Source organism: Verticillium dahliae, genomic scaffold (genome assembly GCF_000150675.1).
Source record: "Verticillium dahliae VdLs.17 supercont1.1 genomic scaffold, whole genome shotgun sequence".
Taxonomy (NCBI): domain Eukaryota; kingdom Fungi; phylum Ascomycota; class Sordariomycetes; order Glomerellales; family Plectosphaerellaceae; genus Verticillium; species Verticillium dahliae.
The window spans coordinates 2,160,254-2,177,400 of NW_009276921.1; the positions used below are offsets into that span (position 1 = coordinate 2,160,254).

The following is a 17,147-nucleotide window of genomic DNA, read 5'->3' on the forward strand; positions in this document are numbered from 1 at the left end:
TCACAGCAGCGGCTGGGCAGGTGTGTTGGCGTGATGATTGCGAGTCTTGCTTAAAAAAGAGGCGACGGGCTCGGGTGAAGATAGTCTTTGGTAGAAAGAGTTAGGAAGCTCGAGGTGGAGGAGAGAGTTCGGCTGCCGCTGTAGGACAAAGGTCAGCTCATGTCATCCAGACGATCGCCTTCTGCGCTTGGGACAGAGGAGATGGTAAAGACCAAATGGAAGGGAGTCCAGGCAGACCAGTCCTCAAGTGTAGAGCACTGAAGTCCGATCTAGGTATTCAGCACAACCTAGGTACCTAGGTGGGTAGGTAGGTAGGTAGGTAGGCAGATCAGGATCGCAGCGGAGGACAGGAAGGAGTAGGCAAATCGCAGGGCAGCAGCCTCTCAACGGCGACTGGACAGCACCCCAGTCGCAACAGACAAAGGTGCAGCGAGGCAGACGGCAGCCGAGCCACCCATCCAAGCTGCCCTCTTGCGGGTGGTCTTGGGTGCTGTACCACGCACACTCACTTGCACCCGGGCAATGGGTAAGCTGGGCGCCGTGACCCGGACAGACCAGGGCGACAGGGCACGTGAAGGGCAGAACACCAACTGCAGGAGGGCTCTCTTACCTGACAAGGCCAAAGTACCTATCGTTCTTGTATCGTGGGCGAAAGAACGCAGACGAGATACACGGACGGCGAATGTTTATGAATAGGCAGGTAGGTAAGATCGTGGGTCGGCGCTGGCTTGGTAGGTAGGTAGGTTTCGGGGCTGATGTCGTCAGGGTACCTAGGTACGCAAGGTGACAGAGAGTTCAGACGAGAAAGAGAGAAGATGGCCGGCCAGGCGAAGGGAAGAAAGGGTCAGGCAGAGGTCGCGCTGGGTAAAGGACCCCGAGGCAGGTGAGTAGGCAGTAGGAAGGTCGGTGATGTGCCCCGCCAACAGATCAGCTCGAAGAATGTCTCGTCGCATGGAAGAAAACAATTGCGCGGTTGCCTCAGCACACAGACCGGGGGGGGGGGTTGGACGTGGGACGTCAACGCTATGAGTGGAGACAAGCTTCCCGTTCTGGAGGGTCCCCCAGAGGTCGCACTAAACAGAGATCCCCCCCCCCCCCCCTAAGGTCCCTCCCCTAGGTCCCTCCCCTAGGCCAGCTCTACAGGGAGCGGGAGCCGGGACGTGGTAGGGACCCAAGGACCTAGTGACGTGTGGTGTGGCTGAGGCTTGCGAGCCACAGGCAACATGCGTCCTCCTTGACGATCACACGCTTCACAAGCTCGCCACGACCGACCGACTGACGAACCTCTGCTGGAAAAAGAAGGTGAGACTGATTGATCCCACATAGCTGGCTGGATCCAGTCATTCGTCCCTCTGCGCCGCTGCCGAGCTGCGTACTGCGCAACTCGGCAACACCAAGCTTCATTCCGGATTGTCGCCAGCCAGCTACTCACTCGCCCAGTCACATTGGCGAGAGGTGTAACCGCCTTCTCACCGCTACAATGTCCCTGTTGCCCTGCCTCACATCGACGACTGCATCTCACTCACGTCAACTTATCTATCAGATTCCCATGCGAGTCATCCCTCGTTCCCTTCCACGCCCCAACCTTCCACGCACCAGAAGCTTTGGCCTGCCCTACTCGGGCCGCCCGCGTACGTTGTCTGCACACGCCGAAGCCAGGGCACCAAAGGCGTGTATGTGCAGGTACCCTTAGACAATGCCCTCCAGACGGCGGCCCCAATCATATTGCCTCTGGAAATGTAGGGCGAACGTTCGTCATCCTGCATCAAAGCTCCTGTACGGTGACGATCATACCCAGCATGACCCAGCGGAACGGACTCGTGTGGCCTGCCTGATCCCCTCCTCCAAACGCCGTCCGACCATGCACAACACCAAAAAGATGTGTACTGCGTGCGAAAAAAATAGTGTCATCGTCATGTCTTATTGTGCGCCTTCAATTCGTGAAGTCCTGCTGATTCCCATGTCCGGTGGTTCATACGCCTTATACCAAACTATCCCAATCTGCAACGCAATGCAATCAACAAGAATACCATGTACAGTGAATGAAGCATCCGTCTCGCCCAACACCATCCAGTCATACCCAGTTTCGGCCGAAAATAATGTGACCTCGCACACGCGCCTATGCCAGGTCTTTGCTCATCTCAAACGTCCAGGCTCCGTCCTTGCGCATCCTGTCGCGGGCCACAAGATCCTTCCTGATTTCGTCTTCCGTCAGACGGTCTGTGCCGCTCCAATTGGCGCTCGACGTGCGCGCCCTGAACTTGTGCCAACGGTCCTTGCTCTTGCTGAACACCTCCTCCATCACGAGCGGCGCTGGTGGCCCAAAGATCTGCGAGGGGTCCATAGTCTCCTGGCGGGTCAGAGCCCTGCGCAGCTCCGGCGAGTCGACCCACGCAGCAGCGCCAAAGTTCGCGTCGTCTTCCTCCTCGTCCTCGTCGTCTGTGTCGATCTCGGGCAGCTCGATCGACTCGCCGTTCTGGAACCGCGGCGACGACCGAGTCGCCGACTTGGCGGCTGATTTCGCACCGGCAGCGCCCTGCGGGCCGGGCCGGCGTCTTGTGGGACGGTCCCGCCGGGTTGGGGTTGGGTGCAAAAGGAATCGCCCCCTTGGAGAACTGTGACATGTCCATAGGCTGCGTGCTCTTGACGGCGCTGTGGTGTTGAGCCGTGACGGTAGCCTTGAAGAGGTCGCGAGACGCGCTCTGAGGCGGGACATTGGCATAGCCGGCGGAGAACATGGATTTGTTCGACATATCCTGGTCATCGTTAGCTTCAGAGTCCTTGGACGCATCGACGCTGTGCAAACTCACCTTCTTCAGTCCGCCAGAGGGCCGGACAGGCGGGCCCTTGATGTTGGGGGGCTGGCTGTCCATGTCCAGCTCGTCAAAGAAGTCGTCGCTTGTCCGTCGCCGCTTGGAGTCCTTGGACTGATAGCTCGGTCCATTCCTGGCTTGCGGGTGGCGGGATGCACCGTCGTTGGTCTCCTGCTGCAGAGGTCGCTTAGGCGGTGCCTTGGCACCCTGGTTCAAAACTGCTGACACAGGACGGCCAAGATCCTCTTGAGGTCGTTGACTGGCAGTGTTCATACGCGATACAGGACGGGGGGGCTGACTGCTCGCCGCCGCCTTGTCCGAACCAGTGTTGTAGTCCGGAGGCCCGGTAGGCTGAGCTCGCACTGCGGGAGGTGGCGCTCGCGTCTGCTTGGCCCGCTCGATGGCGGCTTGACGTGCGGCGTTCTTCTTCGCCTCCGCCTGCGATGCAGCCTGCTCTCGTTCCTTGGCTTTCTGCTTCTCAGCCTCGAGCCGCTTCTGCTGTTCCTGCCTACGCTCCTCTTCTTGCAACGCCGCCCTCTTGCGTTCAATCTCCGCCTTGGCATCTCTCTTGCGCTGAGCCTCCTTCTCCTCAACCTCCTTCCGCTTCGCAGCAAGCTCCAGAGCCTTCGGCCTTCCGGCTGTAGAGCCTCTAAGGCTGGAAAGAGAGGGCTTTTGCTGGAGCGAAGCCGAGCTGGCCTTGCTCTTGAGCTGGGGCTGACTGGTGCCGAGAGTGTCGTGCAGGTTGGATGAAAGGGACGAGTTGGAAGGATGATACTGTGAGTGCTGTGATCCGGTGTTGACGCGGATGACTGTAGGCGCCTGCCTCGACTTCGTTGCCGTCTCCTTTGTGGGCTTAAGCGGCCTCCGTACCTCTCTCGCACGGCTCGCTTGGCCAGGCCCAGCGGATCTGGGAACGGATGGGGGCGCCATCGAACCCGGCGCATCGTTCATGTCAGCGTCCTCCTCCGCAGCAGCCTTTGCGGCAGCCTCGAGCTGAGCCTTCGTTTTGCGAGGGCTTGTCCTGGTAGGTTTCTCCTGCTTGGGGGCGGGAGTTTGCGCAACCTCCTGCTCCTTCTGAGCCGCAACCTTCTTTTCAAAGGCTGCGATTCTTTCCTGCTCCTTGCTGAACACACGAGCTTTCTCGCGCTCCTTTTCGCGAGCCTTCTCCAGTTTGTCCATCTGCTCGTTCATGAGGCGGGCCTCCTTCTGGGTTTCCTTTTCCTTGCGTTTCTCCTCCTTTTCCCTTTCGGTCGAGGATCTCGTTCGCTTTGCGACCGGGCGTGTGGGGCTCCCGGAGCTGGAAACAACAGGAGCATCGTTTGTGGCGCGCTGGGACAGGTCGGGATACAACGAGTCAGCAGTCGTGGCCAGAGTCGCAAGAGAGCTGGCCGAGGGGTCTGCATGGAAGCCAAGCCTAGTTGACGAGGGCGACAGCAGAGACTTGCCCTCGGCACTAATGGCGGCACTGCTTGCCAGAAGCCCTCTGGAACTCTTGATGATCGAAGAAAGCTTATTCTTAACCTGTTTCAGCGGGCTGTCGCGGAAGCTGCGTGAAGGAGACTTGGGTGTTTGCGGACGTCCAGTCTCCGATACGGACGTGAGAGCTGGGTTGGACACAGAAATCGCCTTCAGAGGCGAGTTGACGCCCGCTGGCCCAGAGGCCATGCCGAGCTCGGGCAGCACAGATACCGACGCAGACTTAGTGTGTCCCAGTGTGCTGGTTGTTCGCTCAGGCACCACGGGGCCACGTTGAGGAGAGGTCGAGCGACTGCCAGCTTGTCGCTGCTTGGGCAGAACAAACTCTGCGCCGCTAACCGAGTCCATTCCGTGAATGCCTTCCATGATGTCCGCCGTGTAGCTTTTTGGAAGCGCTGGACGAGGACTGGATTCGATATGATCCTTCTCTGGCACCGCTGGAGGAGCAATCCACTCCTCCTCCTCGTCGTCATCGTCAGGGAAAGCTCCCGGAGTAGGGGGCGCAGCTTGTTTCTTGGGCGACGATCTTGATGGTGTTTTGGCCGGGGACTTCTCTGGAGTCTTCTCCTTGACTTCTGGTGCTGATGCAACAGCGGCGGCTGCTTGAAGAACTGCGGAGCTAGGGATGGACTTTGAGGGCCTGCTGGCGTTCGGCTGCGACTTTCCAAGGAGGCTGATCTGGTCTTGCAGCCTCTGAGTGTAGACCTTGTTGTGGTTATCGGCAAATACCTCATCATTGGTTGTTTTGTGTGTGCCAGCGATGATCCCACCAAGCTCCATGCCGTCTTGGTATTCGTCTTCATCATCTGTGGAGCTCAAAATATCAACGTTGCTGAGGCTCTTCCCACCAGTATGCCTGCCAAGATAGCTCTGGCGACTGTCGTGGCTGGGTCTCGACTGGCGCGCCCCTAGGCTCTTCTTGTGAGTCAAAGGCTCTCTAGCAGGCAGAGAAGCAAAGTTGAGGCTGCGCTTGCGAACAACAGGGCGGATGGGGCTTGAGCCCTCGGAAGGCGACCGTGCTTCGTCCGCATTGGGGCTGTGGTTTTCTGATGGAGCGTCCGACATGGGCTCATCAAAGTTTTTGGCAGGCGACGTCTTGAGCGGCGAGGATTTCTTGGGAGATGAGGAGTGCGCAAATCGCGAGGGGGGCGAGATGACGGGATATGTCGAGGTCTGTTTCGCCGGGCTTCGCGCTGGGGAAGGATTGGGAACGGGTGAGGCCATCTTTTGCGTGACATCCTTGAGTACTCGGGTCGTTTGCTCCTCGCGTGCTGTCTGGAACGTCATGGTGGGCGATTGCATCGTCTTGGTGACGGTCGGGCTTTCGTGTGTCGAGGGTTCATCGACGTGGAACGCGACGTCTTCGTTCGTGTCGGCTTCTCGAACAGGGCTGAAAGGCTGTGTAGACTGCGTCGCGTGAACGTGATGGTCAACATCCATCACGTCCTGAGACTGGCTCCCATAATAGCCAGAGTCCGTCGGAAGTGCTGCATTCTTAGTAGGTTGAGGCCGCATCGACGGCAGAGGTCTCAAGGGGGACGCGGTCTTGTTGGCGAGCGGCGACCTGGAGCTTGAAGCCTGTAACCTCGGCGACTGCAGGCGACCCAGCTGCTGCGTGAACGGTGTCGGCGCTCCCTTCGACGCGGAGGAGAAGATATCTGACAGAGGCTGCAACACAGTCAGCATACAAAGAAGTCATGGTGTTTGACATGGCTATTGATGCTTACAACGCGAGGTTCTCCCGTGATGACTTTTCTCGCGGTCCGAGGCGTTTTGCCCCGAAGCTTTCCGGGCGTCTTGAACATTTCGGCAACGTTACTGAGTAGTGGCATATTCGTTAGTCTTGTTGATGATGCTAGAGAACCCGGGGATGAAGCGTGACATACATGGCATTTTCATTGAAGACGTCGGCCATGTGCTCGTTCAACCAGTCGAACTCGTTACGGACGGAGTAGGAGAACTCTTCAGTCTCGGTCTTGACAATATCTTCCGCAGAAGATCGTTCGCCTGCGATCCACGTCGCCGAACCGACGGGAACGCGCGCTCCACGCATGGCGGCCATGATGAACAAAGGGCTTCCGAGCGGCTAGCGCTGAGGTATCGCTATGAAATGGCGGAAAGAGAAGCGATCATCGAGCGTGGTGGATGGAAGTAGGTTTGGTATAAAGTAGCCGTATGTTGATGGAGGGCGAGTGCAAGAGCTCCAATGTCGAATAGGTAGGTAGGCTGGGGAGTTATGGGTGTTGAGGTTGTTGGCGCGTGGGCCCGCATCCAAGCTATGTCACTTTGGACCGGCATTCGCTTTGTTTTGGTCAAGAGCGAATCGGGACTAGCGTGTTGTGGTGCTCCCTTGAGATCCAATGTGTGTGTGTGTATGCGTGTATGCGTGTATGCGTGCGTGTGGGCGACACTCGATCGCGCTTGTGGGGGAAGCGAGCTTCACGTGACGCGACCTCCGTCCCCCCCCCCCTCTGCAAAGCCACCTCAGTGAAGTCCATTCATCGCGGGGCGCTTGGTTCAGGGTCAGGCTGATAAGCCCCTTATCGCACCCGGTCGCATTTGTTTACTTTCGTCGCGACCAAGTCATCGCTTTTGCCGTGCCATGCCCAACCCACACCGAGCGGAACCCGACAAACGAACAACGACAGCATGAGGGTAATCGAGGTTATCATAGACGTATGTTGAATTGTTGCTTCTCTTTCTATGCGCGCGCTGGTATTGACATTGTGCAGGGCTTCAAGTCGTACGCCGTCCGGACGGTCATTTCAGGATGGTGAGTAAACAAACGGTCAGGAGTGGCCGGAAGCCGTGACCCGGCGCTGATACGACGTAGGGATGAGAGCTTCAACTCAATCACCGGTCTCAATGGGTCCGGCAAGTCCAATATCCTTGACGCAATCTGCTTCGTCCTCGGCATCACGAACATGACGACAGTGCGAGCCCAGAATCTCCAGGTATGCTCTTGCTCGCCGATGCCACCCAGCCCAGCCAGGCGCTGACCCCGCGGATCAGGACCTCATCTACAAGCGTGGCCAAGCTGGTGTCACGAAAGCGAGCGTCACCATCGTCTTCGACAACAGAGACAAGAAGAAGTCGCCGATCGGTTTCGAGGAGTATGCGACCATCAGCGTCACCCGACAGATCGTCCTCGGCGGAACCTCCAAGTACCTGATCAACGGGCATAGGGCGCAGCAGCAGACGGTACAGAACCTTTTCCAGTCGGTGCAACTGAACATCAACAACCCCAACTTTCTCATCATGCAGGGACGCATCACCAAAGTCCTCAACATGAAGCCTGTCGAGATCCTCTCCATGATCGAGGAAGCCGCCGGCACACGCATGTTTGAGGACCGACGAGACAAGGCGTTCAAGACCATGGCAAAGAAGGACATGAAGCTGCAGGAGATCACGGAGCTGCTGCGCGACGAGATTGAGCCCAAGCTCGAGAAGCTGAGAACCGAAAAGCGCGCATTCCTCGACTTCCAACAAACCCAGAACGACATGGAGCGCCTCACCAGAGTCGTCGTCGCCCACGACTATGTGAGGTGTCAGGAGAAGCTGCAACAGTCGGCGGCAGATCTGGACGGCAAGAAGCAAAGGCAGAAGGACCTCGAACAATCGGCTGTCCGCCTCAAGAGCGAAATCTCGCATCTAGAGGAGGATGTGCAGAGGGTCCGGGCCCAGCGCGACAAGGAGCTCAAGAAGGGGGGCAAGGCGCAAGGCCTGGAGGATCTGGTCAAGAAGCACTCGAACGAGCTGGTGCGCCTTGCCACCGTCATGGACCTGAAACAGTCCAGTCTCAACGAGGAGGCTGAGAAGAAGGTCGCTGTCGAGACAACCGTGACCGAGCTCGAGACGGCTCTGCAGGAGAAGACAAAGGCGTACGAAGCCATCAAGGCAAAGTACGATGCTGCCAAGGACGAAGTTGAGGCGCAGGGCCGGGAGGCAGACTCCAAGGAGGAACTGCTGCAGACGTTACAGACTGGTGTCGCGTCCAAAGCCGGCCAGGAAGGTGGTTATCAGGGCCAGCTGCAGGACGCCAGGAATCGCGCAACGACGGCGGCGACCGAGCAGGAGCAAGCCAAGATGAAAATTGCCCACCTCGAGAAGCGAATCAAGGAAGAGGAGCCTCGTGCGAAAAAAGCCAAGGAACAGAACGCAGGCCTTCTCAACGACCTGGAGGACCTCAAAGTCCAGCAGCAGAGACTTGAAAAGGAGCTTGGCAAGCTCGGCTTCCAACCTGGCCAAGAGGAGGAGATGTACCAGCAGCAGTCTGGTCTTCAACAACGGATCCGTACGCTGCGTCAAGAGTCGGATGCACTGAAGAGAAAGGTTGCCAACATCGACTTCAACTACCACGACCCAGTGCCCAATTTCGATCGATCCAAGGTCAAGGGACTTGTTGCGCAGCTATTCACCCTCGATAAGGATCACACAGAAGCCGGGACTGCGCTCGAGATCTGCGCTGGAGGCCGCCTTTACAACGTCGTGGTAGACTCTGAAGTGACCGGCACACAGCTTCTGAAGGGCGGCAAGCTTCGCAAGCGAGTCACCATCATTCCCCTCAACAAGATTGCGGCTTTCAAAGCTTCAGCTCAGACGATTGCTACAGCGCAGAAGATTGCGCCCGGCAAGGTCGATCTGGCTTTGTCTCTTGTTGGCTACGATGACGAAGTGTCGTCGGCCATGGAGTATGTGTTTGGCAACACGCTTGTATGTGCCGACGCAGAGACAGCCAAGAAGGTCACGTTTGACCCGAATGTCAGGATGAGGAGCATCACGCTTGAGGGCGATGCCTACGATCCCTCGGGTACACTGTCTGGCGGCAGCTCACCCAACTCAAGCGGAGTGCTGGTCACTTTGCAAAAGCTGAACGAGCTCACCCGACAGCTGAAGGAGGCCGAGTCGACGCTGACGAACCTTCAAGTGACCATTTCACGAGAGAAGTCCAAACTCGACCACGCCCGCAAGATCAAGCAGGAGCTGGACCTCAAGAGCCACGAGATCAAGCTCGCCGAGGAGCAGATTGCTAGCAACTCGTCCTCTTCTATCATTCAGGAGGTTGCCAACATGAAGGAGACCATCATCCAACTGAAGAACGACATGGCGGACGCAAAGAAGCGACATGCCGAGGCCCTCGCCGACGAAAAGAGGATAAACAAGGACATGCAAGACTTCGACAGCAACAAGGACGCCAAGTTGATCGAGCTGCAGAAAGCCCTGGATAAGCTGCGGGCGACGCTGAGCAAGAGTGCTGCTTCGGTCAAGACGGTGCAGAAGGAGCTCCAGGGCGCGCAGCTCGACTCGGAGCAAGTGGCTGGGGATCTGTCTGGCGCCCGCGAACAGCTGCAGGAGGTCGAGGTCGCCATCAAGGCGCAGCAGCAAGATATCGAGGGCCTCGTCCAGCAACAGGCCGAGCTCAAGGACACGCATGATGCGGTGCAGGCCGAGCTGGACGATGAGCGGGCAAAGCTGCACGGATTCGACGACGAGCTCCGTGCGCTGGAGGAAGCCACGCGGTCCAAAAACGCGCGCGTCGCGGAAGAGGGTCTCGAGATGCAGACGCTCGGTCACCAGGTGGAAAAGTTCCACAAGGAGCAGCAGTCGGCGTTGCAGACGGTCGCGTACATGGAGAAGGACCACGACTGGATCGCGGACGAGAAGGACAACTTTGGCCGCTCCGGCACGCCGTACGACTTCAAGGGCCAGAACATCAGCGAGTGCAAGGCCACGCTGCGGAACCTGACGGACCGCTTCCAGGGCATGAAGAAGAAGATCAACCCCAAGGTCATGAACATGATCGACAGCGTGGAGAAGAAGGAGGTTTCGCTCAAGCACATGATGAAGACGGTCATCCGCGACAAGCGCAAGATTGAGGAGACCATTCTCAGCCTGGACGACTACAAGAAGAAGGCTCTGCACGAGACGTGGGTCAAGGTCAACGGCGACTTTGGCCAGATCTTCAACGAGCTGCTGCCAGGAAGTTTCGCCAAGCTGGACCCGCCTGAGGGCAAAACGATCAGCGACGGCCTCGAGGTGAAGGTGTCTCTGGGCAAGGTCTGGAAGCAGAGCCTGACGGAGCTGTCTGGTGGCCAAAGGTGAGCCCGCCATCAAACTTGCAACCCCCTCATACAGCATGCAATGACTAACAGCCACAGGTCTCTCATTGCTCTTTCGCTCATCATGGCCCTTTTGCAATTCAAGCCTGCGCCCATGTACATTCTCGACGAGGTCGATGCGGCGTTGGATCTTTCCCACACGCAAAACATTGGCCGGCTCATCAAGACGCGGTTCAAGGGGTCACAGTTCATCGTCGTCAGTCTCAAGGACGGCATGTTCCAGAACGCCAACCGCATCTTCCGCACGCGCTTCAGCGAGGGTACGAGTATGGTGCAGGCGTTGACGCCGGCGGACTTGAAATGACCATGATGCTCGTACACGGCAAGATGACGATGAAGATGGGTATTTGTACTTGTGTGGCTGCATGTCAACGGGATTTGGGCTGGGCTTGAGCAGGGGTTGGTTGGATACCAGGTGGGACGGGCTGTAATGACTTGCACATGACTTGATTTTGCAGGACAAGTACGACTGGGCTGGCTGAGCTGGCGAAAGTTTCTTTGTTTCAAGATATCATTGCTTGCTTCTCTGAATTGGTTGCGGTGGTGCTCTATGCCTGTTGAATACTCCGTACGCGTGACGCTCAGAACCCGATCATGTCGCTTCCTTTGACAAACGAGAGGGCTTGCACCTCTCACTGCTTGATGTACACGTGCTCACCCCGGGACTGTACATCTATCGTCATGCCGACCTCGAGCCAGCTTCGCAAATCCTCCGTCTCGCACGCTTCAGCGTCCTCGAAGAGCGGGCACATCTGCACGCCCAAGCATCCCATCTTGGGCGCTCCGGGGTCGACGTCGCGAATTTTGCGCAGCGAGCGGTCGGGCTCGACGCGGTGGCGGATGCCCGTGGCAGGGTCGACGTTGGGGAGTTTGCAGCGGACGGTGCGGCACGAGACTTGAAAGCTGGCGTCCGAGGTCAAGGTGGATGTGCCAGGGGTGAAGCGGATGGATTTCCAAGATTCCTCATCGTAAGCAGGAGCGCCCGTCACTTGGTGCAGACAGAGGTCAGCGGTGTGAGGTGCAGCCCGTTGAAAGGAACAACATACCGATCAGGTTCGAGCGGAACCGTCTGACGTCCAGATGCTTGAGGTCCCCATCTTTGGGCACCTGAGAGTCGAAATCTTGCAGGCTGCCGAGGTTCATCAAGTGTAAGGGGTACTAGATATTCGTCAGTCTCATCCTCGAATGATCGCGAGCCCGACAACGTACCGCATCCTGGAAGCCCACGGTGGGTTGGTAGCCAATCTCTTCCTTGCGCGGCGCACAGCGGAACACCTGCCGCAGCGCCAGAGGATCAATCCTGAAGAGGCCGAGCTTGTTGCTCACGCCCAGGTATGACCTGAGTTCCTCGGGCACATCGACGCCCACGTTCAGCGCCGTGACAACGTCCTTCCAGATCTTGACCTTCTCGAATTCGTACCCCCTCTGCTCGATTTCGGCCTTGGTGGGGAACTCGACGGGCAGCAAGAACTCCCTCTCGGCCTCGGCGTACCAGCCCCTCACAAGCTTGGCAGCGATGGTCTGCAACACGCCCCTGATGCCGAGATCCCTCCACGGGAAGCGCATGACGATCCACGACCCGGTGTCTTTGTCAGCCCGCGAGCCATTTTCGCCGCGCGGCACGTACAGGTCGACCTTGACATTGGCGAGGCGGGCAAACTGCCGCTGCGTGATGAACTCCCAGACGTGGCCGTCCTCCTTCTCCGCCGCATTGGCGGTCGAGGACACGGGGAAGGGCGACTTGAGCTGTGCAAAGGTGTAGAGGCGGTCGAATTCGAGACCCGTGGGCAGCACGCGGGAGCGCGTGAGCTCGATACCGCGGCACGACTTGACGGGGTAGATGGTCAGGGCTTGCAGCTTCGCCGAGGCACCGGGCGTGACGGCGGCGGCGGCAGGCCGATTGTGGGCGCGAAGATTGCTCTCGGCGCGGCCGAGGCCGAGGCGGTCGTGTGTCTGCTGTAAGGCGTCGGCCTTGGTGGCGGGAACGGGGGGAAAGAGGTAGATGATGGGGAGCAGGAAGCCTAGGAGCGTGACGAGTGGGAGAAAGAAGAAGGCGGCATCAAAGTCGAGCAGAGCAGAGAGGCCAGCCGTTGAGTCGGCACTCGGTGATGGTCTATGTGCCTCCATGTTGATGATCTGATCTGTCTCGGAATTTCCTTGCTATGATTTGGCGGAGGACGTCAAGATGGATGCGAATGTAGATACGTGAGTGAGTCAGCAGCTTAGATGAGTAGCTCTCAATTTCGAGTAGCACAACGAGGTGTCTTCCTGCTCTCCTAGTCGAATATTCAGGCACTTGATCAGACAGACCAGTCGTGTCACAGGACTTTTGGTATTCCTGATTCTTTCCAGCAGAATCGGGCTTTGGTGCCGAAGGTTCTTGTGTTGATAGCTTCAATTGATAGCTTGGGTCGGGAGCGATTGCCTGATACTTCCAGTCACCAATCGGAGTCACTCCCTCGGATCAATCCAATGTGCTTGATGTCGAGTCTGCTTATGTCATCCATATGTGGTACGTCCTCACTTGTCAGCCGTCCACCTTCACGACATGTTAGTCACCTGACCTGACGATGGAATCGAATTCGATACACACAGAGGAGGGAGAGCTTCGTCGGCAATTCCCTGGCGACCAACGAGCACCTTGGCCGCACCAACATGTGCTCAGCCCCGGACGCCGGACGCCTGAGACGGCATCGGCGTTGTGTGCTCTGATGCATGATCTTGCGCAGAAACTCAAATTCCTTGAATTGAAATGAAGTCCCGGTTCGTGCTTGCTGTGATGTGTCAGCAAACATGGCGAATGTACCGATTCTCACGGCAGTCCGGCCGTTCCTGACCAACATTGCGCAACAATTGGTCCTGCACAGAGTCAGTAACCCCCATGTCTACTATGTAGATGCTAACTGTATGGAGCTGGCTCGTCGTGCAATGGCTCGGTCAAGGAACAGGGGCCGGGGAAACAGAGTTCCGCCCGGATGCAGATTGCCTCCTTTGACACCTGATCGATGTGGAGGTTTCCGTTTTGTAGCACCTGACCAAGCCCCCCCCCCCCGAAAGAGAACCTGGAGCCCGAGTCCGAGCATCGCGATGTCGACAAGCGTGCGGTACGAGAGAAGAGTGTTGACTTGACTCGAAGATACGACGGTCTTGTTCCCGTCCTCCTTCTCCATCCTTCTCAAAACGGTCGCAATTTTCGATGGGATACAGTACGGCCCCGTGGTCACAAGTGGCGTCCGATGCAACTCCACAAACAAATGTCTCGTTCTGGATGCTCTGAGCTCTCCTCAACCGGCCACCATGTCTGTCCGCGCACGATGCACCCAAGCTCGTTAGCCACAGCATCGCATTAACTTCTGGCGTGGATGATACGCCATCGTACTGTGAACACAGAGAGGCCTCGTTGATGCTGCCTGCAGACGATGAGTACCACCAGGGGCGGGGGGGGGGGGGGGGGGAGGCCAACAATAGGATGAGGACGAATATTCCACTTTTACATTCCCATACACAGACAACATGCACCTCATCACACTGCACCTGGCCTGCATTGCCGCCGGCGCACTTTCCGATAAAATTATGTTCAACGACCCATCATTAGCACAGTAGTACATGTAGCTAGGACGAGGGATAAGGTCTTATGGCGATCGGAGGCTTTGCTTTGACGCTTGAGCCTACTGTAGCCAGTAGCTCGTTCTTGGTGCTGGACGGGTGCTGGGAGAGCAAGTGGGCGACGGGCAATCTCGGGATGATTAGAACATCGTACACTAGGTAGTTGTCAAAGACGAGAAAAAGGAAAGAACTGCTGTTGGCGGCGGTAGTGTACCCATGGATTCGAATTCGAAGCCGTAGAATCGCTGTGGCTGACCCAGAGCCGGCCAGCGGCATTATTAGCCGTGCACTGGAACAGTCGAAAAAAAAAAGCCAGCGGTGCGCTTCATGGTCACGTTCTCCGCGACGAACTGCGCTCCCCTCCTTCTTCGTCGTCGTCGTCGTCGCCATCCTGGGCAAAGTAAACAGCTCTCACCACACATGACACTAGCCGTGTACGTGCTCCACTGCGGAATTCTAGTGGTTGTGGCACCCCAGGAGCCAGCCGGCTTGATTCGCATCCGAGCATCGGCGGGCCATGTTGCCGGGTACCTGTCTGGAAGAGTGGGTGAGTGTTGTTTGAGCTAGGTACCTAGGCAAAGTGTCGTCGTTTCGTCAAACGTGGAGGCGTCGTGATCTGTAGCCATGGGGAATGTTACGCTTCTCGGCGCATCGGTCAAAGGTAAATAAGCCAGAGACGGACTAGCCGAGAAGGCTGCGGAGAGTCAGATTACCTAGGCATCCATCTAGCTACATGGTACAGTGGATGATTAGGTAGCTCACGTATAGACGGAGGGGTGACCACACACTACGACGTAGCTGAATACCAATGGTGCGTAGGTATCGCGCTTCCCGGGCCGCCATCTTAGGGCCGCACGCACGGCAGCATCGCGCGACCTCCCAGCGCCCTGTCATGGCCTTCCCGTTCTGTGCGACAGCTGTCGATCAGAAGGCAGCTTGGTGGATGGACAGAGGACAGGGTTGTGCGGCCGCAACCTGCTGGATCGATCAATCAAGACTCGAGAAGAGGCAGACTAGGGCTGCGGATCCCTGGCCGCGTGCTCAGGCAGAAGGCCTGAGAAGACAAGGGAGATCTCCAGAGAGGGGGTCGAAAGAACCAGAACGGTGACGGCGAACGGGGACGACCAATATTGGTAGGCTGCTTGGCGATCGCGCAAGAAGTGGTTGAATCCTTCCCGGCATCCCAGGAGGTCGTGCTCACAAAGCTGCTGCGCCTGGCACCTGCGAAGCACGTTACTCGTGGCAAAAAGACCGAGAATTAACGCGTGTGAAGTGACGGCAGCATTGTACAGATCAGCCGGGCCGCCATGGTGGTTTCTGGGATCATTGGGCCGCTGTTGGTCCGAGCATCTGGAGTTTCTGGAATGCGGCCGCGTGCTTCGCTCGGTACAATGACCCATTGCAACGGCACGAATCCTGGACACTTCGGCGAAGCCGCTTGGGTACAGCAGGAGGCAGGTAAGTATGCGCAGTATGCGCAGTTGAGAGGGGTCTACTGTGCACACGGCGCGTACATGTACGACGTCTGGACGGCACATGAAGAACAACAGGGTCTGCCATCCTTCAGTTTGGGTCTACCAACAACTTGACCCGACGTCCGTGGGTCAATGCGAGTGCCGGCCGATGTGTGACAGTTTGGGCTGGCCGCCAGAAGAAATAACATCCACTGCCTGACAGGTGATGTGGAAATAAGAGGAGGGCACTAGACGTTAGTCTGGCAGGAGGTAAATGCTGCTCCTTGCCAGATCCATCCCTAGCTTGGGCGGTAGCCCGGTGGTCTGCCCTGCTGCTGGGTTGTGAGTTGTGATGATGCTGTCGTTGGCGAGGGTCTTGAGTCAAGGCAGGTCATGGTCATAAGGTACCTACGTACAGGAGAACAGCACGAGGTCTGATGCCGAAGGTGCTGGCGGGGGGAACTAGGGAGAGAGGGAAAGATGTGACAAGTGGAGAAAGGGGCTGAACAGACTTGGGTTAGCAGCACAGTTGGCAGATGGGCTAAAAATAAGAAGCAGTTGCTTGTCTGCATCACGAGCAACCTGGAACTCACAGAGCAAGGGGTCGAAGTATCGGGCGAGAAGACGCGTACATGTATGTTTCCTTCGGCTTCCAGGTTTCCCAGGCACGTACGTCATAGATGCTCGCAACTGAGGATTGAAGCCACTCTCAACTGTCGACACCTAACGAACGAATGCTCGTCTTACCTGTGTTCACTTGCCTACCATGTGCCTGCCCAGGTACTATGTAGGTACCGTACACTTGCGTACCTACCTAGGTACCTCAGATGCCGAAGAGAGCCACCCCAGGATACAAAGCATCATACGACTTTCATCCCAGACTGGTAAAGCCAGCGTGTAAAGTAGGCTCCTAGACAAGGCAGGCCAGAGAGGGAGAGCGAGAGAACTACTGTATCAGTACGTAGAGAGGGACCGGGACGGCAGGAAGTGTCACTCGTTAGCCCGACAGCCCGGCCAAGCACAATAAGGACATCCTAACAAAGTCCCACAAGCATCCCAGCTTGAGACTAACTACCTGGGCCCTCGTGCAAGCACTTGGGCATGCACCTACCTAGGTAAGGTGCCTAGGAACCCAAGTGGAAAGGCACTTTAGGTCGAAAAAAAAAAGCCTCCAGTTCCCAGTGCCCAGTTCCAGGGGCGTGTCTTGTAATGTATCCGGCATCTGTCCCCGTCATCCAATGTTGGCACCAGCTGGGTGTCGTGCGCCTGTGCCAACCCTCTAAGCACGGAGCGTGTCTCCACCCTGCACGGAGCGGCGCCATCAGGTCATGGATATGTACGACGAAAGGTTGTTGGGTGGATTGGGGACTGGGGACTGGGGACTGTGCCCTGACCAAGCAACACTTGCCGCTGCAGGATACTTGTACAAGGCAAGTGCCATACTGAACTGTGTGGTGCTGTAACAAGGTACGGTACCTACCTATTTACCTACCTAGGCAAGGTATGGTAGGCACGACCCGGGACACGACCACTGCCTTCCTCACCTACCGGCCTCCTGGTGAGGCGCTCCTTCCTTACAACAACAGATTCGCTGGGGGGCGGCTTCATCGAAAGAAAAAGGCAGGAAGGTCCCACGCGATGGACGGGGGCTCAGGGTGCACGCATCCCGGTCGCTACAT

At 57.4% G+C, this 17,147-nt stretch overlaps 5 protein-coding genes across 5 annotated transcripts; 2 read left to right on the top strand and 3 right to left on the bottom strand.

The window, feature by feature from the left end:
- Positions 1-2,119: 2,119 nt before the first annotated feature.
- Positions 2,120-6,351, bottom strand: VDAG_00647 (inner centromere protein; the record flags this gene model as incomplete). Its single annotated transcript, XM_009652024.1, has 5 exons — positions 2,120-2,555; positions 2,617-2,756; positions 2,811-5,957; positions 6,017-6,107; positions 6,176-6,351. The coding sequence occupies 5 exons, from the start codon at positions 6,349-6,351 to the stop codon at positions 2,120-2,122; spliced, it is 3,990 nt and encodes a 1,329-aa protein (XP_009650319.1).
- A 587-nt stretch (positions 6,352-6,938) lies between these two features.
- On the top strand, positions 6,939-10,712 carry VDAG_00648 (uncharacterized protein; the record flags this gene model as incomplete). The annotated part of the gene is made up of 5 exons (XM_009652025.1): positions 6,939-6,965; positions 7,022-7,062; positions 7,123-7,243; positions 7,302-10,387; positions 10,448-10,712. The coding sequence occupies 5 exons, from the start codon at positions 6,939-6,941 to the stop codon at positions 10,710-10,712; spliced, it is 3,540 nt and encodes a 1,179-aa protein (XP_009650320.1).
- Positions 10,713-11,040: 328 nt separating this feature from the next.
- Positions 11,041-12,535, bottom strand: VDAG_00649 (MOSC domain-containing protein; the record flags this gene model as incomplete). Its single annotated transcript, XM_009652026.1, has 3 exons — positions 11,041-11,396; positions 11,455-11,566; positions 11,618-12,535. The coding sequence occupies 3 exons, from the start codon at positions 12,533-12,535 to the stop codon at positions 11,041-11,043; spliced, it is 1,386 nt and encodes a 461-aa protein (XP_009650321.1).
- Positions 12,536-13,271: 736 nt separating this feature from the next.
- VDAG_00650 (uncharacterized protein) lies at positions 13,272-14,407 on the bottom strand. The gene is made up of 2 exons (XM_009652027.1): positions 13,872-14,407; positions 13,272-13,818 (listed from the first exon to the last, which is right to left on the bottom strand). The coding sequence occupies exons 1-2, from the start codon at positions 14,014-14,016 to the stop codon at positions 13,346-13,348; spliced, it is 618 nt and encodes a 205-aa protein (XP_009650322.1). The 5' UTR covers positions 14,017-14,407; the 3' UTR covers positions 13,272-13,345.
- A 914-nt stretch (positions 14,408-15,321) lies between these two features.
- VDAG_00651 (uncharacterized protein) lies at positions 15,322-16,369 on the top strand (the record flags this gene model as incomplete). Its single annotated transcript, XM_009652028.1, has 3 exons — positions 15,322-15,472; positions 15,998-16,102; positions 16,287-16,369. 3 exons carry the CDS (start codon positions 15,322-15,324, stop codon positions 16,367-16,369), a joined length of 339 nt encoding a protein of 112 aa, XP_009650323.1.
- Between the last annotated feature and the right edge of the window lie 778 nt (positions 16,370-17,147).

What these genes read in the sequence shown, in the direction of transcription:
- VDAG_00650 (XM_009652027.1), bottom strand. Translation starts at nt 14,016, where the DNA reads ATGTACTACTGTGCTAATGATGGGTCGTTGAACATAATTTTATCGGAA. An exon ending in ATATTCGTCCTCATCCTATT is followed by an intron (nt 13,819 to 13,871) that starts GTTGGCCTCCCC and finishes CATCGTCTGCAG; the next exon opens with GCAGCATCAACGAGGCCTCT.